General features: G+C 52.9%; 2 protein-coding genes across 3 annotated transcripts in view; one reads left to right on the top strand and one right to left on the bottom strand.

Moving 5' to 3' along the window:
* Positions 1-3,834, top strand: part of irf10 (interferon regulatory factor 10) — a 4,110-nt gene extending 276 nt beyond the window's left edge. Inside the window, exons 2-10 of the mRNA XM_029155445.3 lie at positions 75-130; positions 214-396; positions 1,677-1,872; positions 1,975-2,051; positions 2,319-2,373; positions 2,513-2,605; positions 2,710-3,096; positions 3,176-3,294; positions 3,407-3,834. Of these exons, the coding sequence (XP_029011278.1) occupies positions 226-396; positions 1,677-1,872; positions 1,975-2,051; positions 2,319-2,373; positions 2,513-2,605; positions 2,710-3,096; positions 3,176-3,294; positions 3,407-3,511 (1,203 nt within the window). The 5' untranslated portion in view covers positions 75-130; positions 214-225 and the 3' untranslated portion in view covers positions 3,512-3,834. The remainder of the gene's footprint in view (positions 1-74; positions 131-213; positions 397-1,676; positions 1,873-1,974; positions 2,052-2,318; positions 2,374-2,512; positions 2,606-2,709; positions 3,097-3,175; positions 3,295-3,406) is intronic.
* Positions 3,817-10,000, bottom strand: part of zmp:0000000926 (uncharacterized) — a 14,518-nt gene continuing 8,334 nt past the window's right edge. Inside the window, exons 1-3 of one of the 2 annotated variants that reach the window (XM_029155358.3) lie at positions 9,738-10,000; positions 5,700-7,386; positions 3,817-5,622 (exon numbers count right to left, since the gene is read on the bottom strand). The exon at positions 9,738-10,000 is cut by the window's right edge and continues 1,959 nt beyond it. In XM_029155358.3, the coding sequence (XP_029011191.1) occupies positions 5,182-5,622; positions 5,700-7,244 (1,986 nt within the window). In that variant the 5' untranslated portion in view covers positions 7,245-7,386; positions 9,738-10,000 and the 3' untranslated portion in view covers positions 3,817-5,181. The remainder of the gene's footprint in view (positions 5,623-5,699; positions 7,387-9,737) is intronic. The other variant, XM_029155357.3, reaches the window with a different exon arrangement.

Genomic DNA, 10,000 nt, shown 5'->3' with positions numbered 1-10,000 from the left:
CTTACGACTTCTGCATTTACCTTTGGTCTGTGCGTCCTCCAACTTCACCCAGCTCTTATTGTTTTACTTCACAGACCTTCGCGTGAATGAATCCTTCGAGCTTTACGCGATCCGGATAAAAGTTTTCAAGGTGAGAACTTGGTTCACAGCGTTCGAGGCGCGTTGCACATGTCGCTGTGACATTTGACGCACGTTCGGTCCTGTGAGACGCAGCATGTGTTGAAGATGGAAGAAGGAGCGAAGCTGCACCTGAAAGAGTGGCTCATCACCCAGATCGACAGCGGCAGCTACGACGGGCTGAGCTGGGAGGACGAGGGGCGCAGCATGTTCAGGATCCCCTGGAAGCACGCGGCCAAGAAGGACTACAAGCAGACGGAGGATGCGGCGCTCTTCAAGGTCCCGCACGCGCGTGCCCCACTCTGTCACCATTACAGCTCATGGCGTTCTCATTGATATTAGTACTGCTAGTTTTAATGCGAGGAGAAACAAGGAAAACAAACGTTCTGCTAAAATGATGCGTTCACGGTCAGACTTAAAAGAGGAAAAAATCACTTTCACATTAACGTGAATTGGATCGGAGTTTCATACCTGAGAGGAAATTTGATTATTTTATTATTTATAAACGTTTTGAATGGTAAAACTGTAGAATTAACCAGTGCTTCTTTACAATGAGGCCAAGGTGAGTGAGTGAGTGAGTGAGCGAGCGAGTGAGTGAGCGAGTGAGTGAGTGAGTGAGCGAGTGAGTGAGTGCGTGAGTGAGCGATAGAATGCCTGAAGATAAACCTGATCAAAGGACAACAGCTCCTTTCTGTTTCAAGTTATTCTGGTTTCATTCACTAACGTAGATTTGGAGTCTGTGTCATAACATTGGTTTAATTTGAGGATTCGCCGATGATCAGGAGTTTCTTTCACCTGTCACTTTTGCTGTTGATACCAACACTTCAGTGTCAGAGTGAAAAAGAATCCCACATAGTTTAGATCACAGACGGATAAGACAGAAAATATTTGAAGTGTTTCCTTCTACTTCCAACGGTAAAACGCACCCACAGATGGTTTCAGGAGTGACAAAATCAAAATGAAAATGAAGAAGGAATGAGCGCTGAGGGAGTGTCAGGACGGAATCAGCTCTTACCTGTGGCAGCTGCCGTCGGCTGGTGACAGAGTGACAGGTCTGATCATCGCGGTGCTCAGTTGTCTGTGAAGCTCAGGGTCAGTGGTTTGATTCCTGCAAACCCTGTGATACCTGTGAACCCTGAAATACAGTTCTGCATCCAAACCTGAGAGCTGCAAAACGCTTCCGTGAGTCAGAGCTGAGTCCAGCTGACGTTTGGAAAGTGCAGGTCGAAGGTTCAACCTGTAGGGTCAATACTTGGGCTGTTCATTCTCATTTTGGCAAAACGTTTGCTGATCAGTTCCAAAGAAAGCTTATTAAGCTAATTAGTCCATGCTCCAATATTATAAAAAGTTACATACTGTAGCAGATCCCAGATTTCAGAGTCACCGTTCCATGGCCTAAAGGCATTTATCCTTTAACAGCACTCGACATGCCACTCTACATTCAGTATTAGTTTTCCTTAAATGAGCTATAGCTCAAAACATGACTTTTTATTATTTATTATCATTTATTATTTATTCTATTACTTTACTTTTTATTCATTTCAATTGTCCACATTCAGGCCTGGGCTGTTTACAAGGGCAAGTACAGGGAGGGGAAGGACAAAGCCGACCCCACCATGTGGAAGACGCGTCTCCGCTGTGCACTTAACAAGAGCACAGACTTCCAGGAGGTCCCTGAACGCAACCAGCTGGACATCACTGAGCCCTATAAGGTTTATCGCATCCAGCGAGACAGCGGCTCGACCAAAGCCAACGGTAAAGACGTCCCCTGTTCAGCTGCCCTGCGCTCCCACGCGTGCAGCGAATAAAGAGACACGAAGCGTGAGTCAAGTTGAGTCCTTGTGTTTCTCTCCTCAGACTCTGTGCTCATTCAGGAACATGTGATTATCCAGGCTAAACGGTCCCCAGAGAGCCCGAGTCCGTTCCACATGCCGGTGAGCTTCTATGGAGGAGGCAGGAGGCTGAAGGTGGACTGTAGCAAACCACTTTTGGCATCGTCTCTGTAAAATAGTTTAATTATTAATTAATTTTAACATCTTACTGTTTGTTTGATCTTCTTCAACACAATTAGTGCTGTCATTTATAGCTCTGCTTCCTGTTCTCTGCCTCTGTGGCCCATTAATGTCTTGTTGGAGCAGGAAGGACTGAACAAAACGTTGTTAATTACTACCTAATAACTCATTTGTTTTCTGTCATTGCAGCTTCATTGTCAAAAGGAATTATTTGTGGTAAATAAACAAGAGAAGCCGCTGACCGGTAAGATGCTCTCATCCGTGTCAGATGCTACCTGTGTCGTATTACACTGTATATTCTGACATTCTCGTGTAGCTGTGCAGTCACAGCCCACTAAGGGGTCGTGTGTGTGTCGCTGCCTGACTCGTGTCTCCTCCTGCAGACGACCTGATGAGGGAGCACATGTACTGTGAGTTAACAGAGCCAAGCGTTCCCGCTCCTCTCGCCTTCCTCAGCTCCGCCTTCACGGTCTCAGGTAAAGCACAGGTCAAAGTGCGGCAGCGGCGGCGCTGGGAGGCGGCGCCGCTCTCACGCTGTGTGTGTGTGTGTGTGTGTGTGTGTGTGTGTGTGTGTGTGCAGACTTCCGCCTGCAGGTGGTGCTGTTGTACCAGGGCCAGCGCGTGATGAAGGTCACCACCAGGAGCCCGGACGGCTGCTTCATCCTGCAGGGCCCCGTGCCCCTGGGCAACGAGCGCATCTACGGCCCGTGCTCGGCCCAGCAGCTCCCGTTCCCGTCCCCCGGCTCCGTGGCGCTGCCCGCCTGCTTGGCCGAGGCCATGAACCGCCTTCTGTGTCACCTGGAGAGAGGCGTCCTGCTGTGGGTGGCTCCAGACGGGGTGTTCATCAAGCGCTTCTGCCAGGGCCGGGTTTACTGGAACGGGCCCTCGGCTCAACACGCCGACCGGCCCAACAAGCTGGAGCGGGAGAAGACCTTCAAACTGCTGGATATCCCCGCTTTCCTCTCTGGTGAGACGTGCACGGTTGTTCAAAATCACAAATCTCACACAAACGATCCATCTGACTGTTTTAAACCGCGCGTGTGCAGAGCTTCAGAGCTGTTTACAGGGGAAAGGACCCACGCCTTCATGTGAGATTGAGCTCTGCTTCGGAGAGGAGTATCCAGACCCTAATGTACCGAAAAGCAGGAAGCTGATCATGGCGCAGGTCAGTCACCGCGTGCTACCGCAGGTCAGACCCGCGGCTGTGATACCCACAGGGCCCAGCAGGGGTCCTCCTAGCTTCGCTGCTGCTCCCACGCTGTCACCGTGTCTTCCAGGTGGTGCCCATGTTCGCCGTGGAGCTGCTGCAGAGGTTCAGCCTCGCAGAGACGGAGAAGCAGCCGACGCTCAGCTCCAAAGCCGAGGAGAAGATGGAGATGTAGAAAAATAGGAATACATTATTACTGCAGCTTTACTGTGATACCAACAAGGACACTTACTGTAGTGGGAATGTGTGCGAGCAGGTGCTACTGTACATTTTAAAGGGAAACATACACATACTTTGTTTTTTACCTCGATTGCTTTCTTTCCGTCCAACATTCAGCTAAACCAGGGAGATCTGGCAATAAAACATGTTTTTCTCTGTTTCACGATAGTCTCATATCCAGCATGTGCATTAAATAATAATTTAAGTGTTCCTTACTGTGTAATGTGTGCAGGTAATCCATTGAGGGAATAAACCTAGAGCTGTGATTAAATCTATAAAGCTTGTTTTCCTTTATTTCTAGCGAACATCATAGAACAGATTCACATGTTTAAAAATATACATTTGTGTAGCTATTACATTTAAAAAGAAAAAAAATCAACAAGTCAGGTTTTGTTTTTGAAAATAAAAAAAACACAAAAACTAAAGTGAAAGAGTGTGCTGAATCAGAGGAGATACCCGTATCTGAGTTTAAAATACTTTCATCATTTTCTCTGGCTTCAAACATATACAGTACGTAAAAAACGAGATGGGAACAGAAGCGTACAGTACACAGGGGTCAAGAGGTTTCACAAAGCATCATGTTCCAACGTGTTATTAGCACCATTACTCTTCAGCCATACAGCACTTTTTACTCTTTCCATCATTCAGATTTAATGGAAAAACACCATGAGTGTGGAGGCGATGTGGCACAGACCTGTCTGTGTGGGTGGGATTGTCTGTCACGCAGTGTCATTAGTGTTCTCCCTTTCTCAGAGATAATGTTAAGAACATATTGGAGGGTAATGCCTTGACGAACAACTGTTTGAAATGACTCCCGGTGATGAGAATTAAAAAAGGCGAAGAGTTGCTCATACATTCAACTCGCCTGCCCAGGCCGACGCCTCGACGCCGGCTCAGAAGCAAGAAAATTAAAAAACAACTGCATTGCAAGATTGACAGAGATTGCATTAAATCTGTTTAGCATATTTACTGTATAGAACATCTGTAAGGTTATATATATAGTCTTTTCTGCACTTGTTCAATAGCGTTTTCTTTGATAACACTGATTGAAAGTTGATGCCCTGCAGCAAACACTGTCAGTAAGTAGGTGTGTGGGACAAGCGTTACAAAAACGAGTGAACACAGACGAGTGCTTGATTGTCTCACAATATGTCTTCAGTGTAAGGAGTCACTGAGAGCTGCTCCTTTCAGAGGAGGGGAGGAGAGGAGAGGAGAGGAGAGGAGAGGAGAGGAGAGGAGAGGAGAGGAGAGGAGAGGAGAGGAGAGGAGAGGAGAGGAGAGGAGAGGAGAGGAGAGGAGGTAAAATGCAAAGTAAAGGAGGGAAGGAGAGGAGAGCAGAGTGATCTAGGCCGATCTCTTGATGGATTCTATTGGATCATGTTCCGTCCCTGCAACCCTGCCTTGTGGTCTCTCCATGGTTGATTTTGGTGGGTGCAGAGACAAGGAGGGTGTGTGTGTGTGTGTGTGTGTGTGTGTGTGTGTGTGTGTGTGTGTGTGTGTGTGTGTGTGTGTGTGTGTGTGTGTGTGTGTGTGTGTGTGTGTGTCTGTCTGTCTGTCTGTCCGTCTGTGTGTGTGCGAGCGTGTGTGTGTCTCAATATGCATGGACACGTTTGCATGTGCAAGTTTCTACTGCCACTTCATTTGCTTGGAGCCATGAGGTAAATCCTGGCCGTCCTCAGTTCCGCCGGAGGAAAGGGCGTCTGGGGCGGACCAGCGGCGTTTGCGCGCACGCGGCTGCTCCTGAGCCGCAGGCTCTGCAACCAGCGCACACGGAGCGGCTGGAGCGGCGGGACGCGCCTGGTGAGGAAGAGGAGGAGGGGGAGGCGGAGGCGGCATCTCCGCCCGCTGGGAGCTGCTGGACTCTCCTGCAGCCGTGGGGGGGGGCGCTGTGCGAGGGGCCCTGGAGCCGCCGCGGCCCTGGGCCGGGGTGAGGGCCAGGCAGACGTCCCCCTCCATCAGCCGGCGGCAGGGCAGGCCGTAGAGCTGCGCGGTTTTCTGGGGACAGCAAGAAGACCAGCCTCGGTCCTGCACGAAGAACGGATACTCCACCAGGACCTTCAGTAACTCCTGCAAAGCACAGAAGAGGCCGTCAGGTCGGAGCCCTGCACTGACTCGGCTCTGACATGTGCAGCGTGACCACTGACCTGAGTGCTGCGGTCTGTGAGGTGGACCTGCAGGTGGCTGAAGCCCTGTGCGCTGCTGGAGGAGATCTGCAGCACGGTGCAGGTGCTGAGGTGGAACTCCGGGGAGGTGTCGGCGCTCCTCAGGAAGTCCTCGGTCCTCAGCTCCTCCACGCGCTTCAGCCGCCCGCTGGCCAGCTCGATCAGAGAACCCTTGGTGAAGTGAGGTAGGAGCGCAGGGGGAGAGGGGTGGGGGTGCGAAGGCGAAGAGTCCCGGTCCCGGTCCCGGTCCCGGTCCCGGTCCCGGTCCCGCCGCCTCTCATGCTCACTCTCTCTGTCTTGGTCTTTGTCATGTTCTAGGTGCTTGTCTCTGTCTTTCGCTCGCTCTCTATCCCTTTGGAGGCTCCTTTCTCTCTCCCTTTCTGGTTCCCGGTCTCTCGCTGACCGGTCATGGCTGTTGGGCAAACCCAGGGGTGAGTGAGGTGAGTTCCTTAGGCTGTGCTGCCTGGGGCCCTGATCCCTGTGCAGGTTGTACAGCGGGGTTCCTGAGGGGCTGTAGAGCGGGTAGGCTGGAGGCAGGGGGCCGGGGGGACACACGGAGCCCAGCGAGTAGTAGATCTGGGCCTCCATGGCTGTGGCCGCCAGCGGCTCCAGCACTCTGCCCGCCCTGGGATCTGGTCCGAGGGGGTGGGGGCTGGAGGGGAGCACGCTGGGGCTGCTCTTCACTATCCCGTGTGGATGTCTGTCCTGCAGTGGGGAATGTAAGTCGGGGCTGTCCTCCAGGAAGGAGAGTCCGGCGTGGCCGCGCGGCGGCGCCTCCTCCTGCTGCCGCCGCCCCCCGTTGGTGTGGGAGCCGTGTGGAGCGGCCTCCAGCCGGGCTCTGCCGCTCTCGCTGACGTAGTCTCCTGTGAGCAGGGACCTGGAGGTTGAGGCAGTCCTGCTGCCGGCCCCGTCCAGCCCGTTGGGCCTCTTGCCGGGCGACCTGTGTCTGGCGTCAAACAGACTGGTGTCGTGGGGGTAGAGAGACGAGTGGCTGAACAAGTAGGATGGCATCGGGGTAGAGCCGTAGTCTCGTCGGCTGCTGTTGATGTAGGACCACATCTCTCTGGTATCTGCCGCGTAGGGAGCTTTGAAGGAGGCAGCGGAGGAGGAGGGTGAAGGGGACAAGGAGAGGGGCCACCTGTGATGGGACAGGGGGGATGACATGAGGTCATCTTTCCAGGCAGGAGATCCTGGGAGCCTCCTCTCGACGTGCCCTGGGTACAGGGAGACGGGGGAGGAGTAGCTCAGGCTCCATGGCAGAGGTATCTGGAGGGCTGGTGCTGGAGCAGGAAGAGTCGGAGGAGTGTGCAGGAGATGGGGGTTGGGGTTGGTGAGTGCCCGGTCCCGGTCCCGGTCCCGCTCGCCCGCCTCCCGGCCTCCCTCCCCTCTCCCCGCGCTGGCCCGGATGCGCAGCGGCACAGGGGGCTTGAACTCGTCCAAAGGGACGTGGTGTTCCGCAGAGCCCTGCCGAGGGTCCCTCTTCTTGGGAGGGAGGCACTCTTTGCCACGGTCGGGGCTGGGATTCATGGATGGGGGCCCCCGTGCTGCGGGTGTAGGCTAGGTCACATGGGCCTCACGGGAGGATGAGCAGCACAGACTGAGGCCACGGCTGCTACACAGCATCACTGTGCGATCACTGAGGGTGTGTTGGTCCTGAAGCGCCACTCACCTGGAGGAAACACACAAGCAGGTACAGTAAGGCTACACACAAGCAGGTACGGCTACGCACAAGCAGGTACGGCTACGCACAAGCAGGTACGGCTACGCACAAGCAGGTACGGCTACGCACAAGCAGGTACGGCTACGCACAAGCAGGTACGGCTACGCACAAGCAGGTACGGCTACGCACAAGCAGGTACGGCTACGCACAAGCAGGTACGGCTACGCACAAGCAGGTACGGCTACGCACTAGCAGCTTAGGCTACGCACAAGCAGGTACGGCTACGCACAAGCAGCTTAGGCTACGCACAAGCAGGTACGGCTACGCACAAGCAGCTTAGGCTACGCACTAGCAGTGGCCTTAACGGTCTCAGCTCTTCATAATTAGTCATCACCAAGGTGGGACTGAAACCATGCACCTGACTTGTTTCATTCAAACACATTCCTCCCACATGTGGACTAAAAATACACGAGGCAGCCGTTCAGAGGCTGCGTCGCGCGTACGCTCCTCCATAAAGAGTCTCTGCGTTTGATGGGAATATGCAGATATGTTTCTGTAGCACTCTGATGAACCGCCCCCTCCACACCCCCGAGTGTTCTCTGTGCTCTGCATAGGCTTACTACTTGCACCCTTGTGTTCCAGGCACACATGGACCCATAAACTCTCCCTGAGGGGTCCTTCCTCCCCCAGCGAAAGGCAAAGCTGGTCGCCTCCCACCCGAAAGCTGACACAAACACTGTTGATATTCCCAGCAGTTGTTGTGGATGCAGGATATGTGTCTTTGCATATTAATGATGTGTCGCAGCAGGGGTGTGGGGAAGTGTGTGTCTACGGCGAGCGTCTTTTTTTCTGGAATGATGTGTGAACGTGTTTGTTTGTTTAGGTCTTTGTGTGCGTGTGTGTTTGTGTTTGAGTCCTCAAATGTGTCAGCGACTGTGCAGCCTCGTTTCATTCAGTGAGAAGTGCGGGGGAGCTCCACTAATTCTTCTCCAATCGTTTTAAACGAGCTCTTTTGAAGCGACGGCTGCCGCGGCGCCGGCCCAGCTGTTCCTTCACCGCCGCCGCTGCCGCCGAGCTGCCACTCAGCCCCGCTCTCACCCGCGAGTCTGTCTCCACAGCCTAGCAGCTCCCTGCCGCCTCACCATCCGCCACGGTCGCCATGGCAACTGTGTCCACGCACACTCGCTCGCTCGCTTAGAGAGGTTAGACGGGGATAGTCCACGGAGAGGCGGGTAAACTGTTGCTCATCAAGTGACTTGGTCCAGAAAGGGAAGAAGTGTTAGAGTGGAGCAAGCTGTTCCTGCATCTGAGCAGAAAACTGAAAACTGGGCCTCAGAGGAGGGGGATTCTGCGTCCCGGACCCGGACGGAGCAGGACACACGTGCACGAGAATGGACGGTTCTCATCAATAGCAATTAAGCCAATTAACAGGTCGCTTCAGCGGAAAGGGCAGTGATTTGATGTGAACTGGTCGATTCAGTGGCTGAAACCACAGAGTCGTCTGGTGGTTTCATGTGTGGTGGACGAGGGTCAGCGTCAGAGCTGAAAACCACCACCACTCATCTCCAGAGAACTTTAATGAGTCCGTCTGCATTCGCTTACTTTAGTCCGAGTGCCTTGGATTAAATTAAACCTTTCCAATAAAGTGGGGGTAATAGTGTCACAGCAACAATAAGTCATTCACGAACTAAATAAGAAAATTGTACAGAGGTTTTTCGAACAAAACTACATCAAGACCGAGAAGCTTTAAATTCATCGGCTCTGTCTGTGGATCATAAACAGTGTTTTTACTCCTCGTTTCATCCTGAAATGACTCTCACGCGTTCGTCACAGCCCTGATGAAAAAGGTCAAACAGACCTGCAGTAAACTGGGCGAAGGAGTCGAGCAGTGATGCATGTGGAGGAGTCTGCGAACAGAGAACTCCTACACGGCGCGGACGAGCAGCATTTAGCTCCATTAAAAGCTTGTAGAGCACAGCTTTCACACACTACACCGCGCTTTTGGAGAATTGCTCGCCAGGTTTTTTGATTTCACATGCAACCGAATTGTGATGCAATTAAAAAGTTTCCTAATTTTTTCCTAAAGCCTGAAAACAGTAAAATAAGCCAACTGTATTTAGACCCGCGCTCAACTCTTGCTCTGACGTGTGAGTGTCTGCACCGCTGCCTCCGTCCCGCCTTTTCTCAACATACCTCCACACTCATGACTGCAAACCTCAGACAAACAGCCACATCTGCACCGTGGACGTACTGGAAACCAGAAGCAGCTCTAACTGGGACCGTTCTCACAGAGCAGCAGACTGGGAGCAGACAGACGGCTGATGGAGCTGCCGCCTGCTGTGATGGGATGTTGGACTGACCTTGGTGCAGACTGAGCAGACGTTGTCCCAGTGTTGGCAGTCATTCATATTCCAGGTCTCCAGAGGCTCAACCCACTCCTCAGCTCCTCACCGCTACACGGCTCCTCCGCCAGCTACACACTGCCTCTGATCTCTGTACGCGTGAAATAACAGCAGCGAGCCCACCAAACTGAAGGAAAGAACCGAGAGCCTGCGATTCGTCTGCCTGTTGTGTGTGAGCGCGTGTCTGTGTGTGTGTGTGTGTGTGCGCTTGTGTGTGCAAA

The sequence above is a fragment of the Betta splendens genome, chromosome 7 (assembly GCF_900634795.4).
Source record: "Betta splendens chromosome 7, fBetSpl5.4, whole genome shotgun sequence".
Taxonomy (NCBI): Eukaryota; Metazoa; Chordata; class Actinopteri; order Anabantiformes; family Osphronemidae; genus Betta; species Betta splendens.
This window is presented reverse-complemented; position numbering and strand designations above follow the sequence as displayed.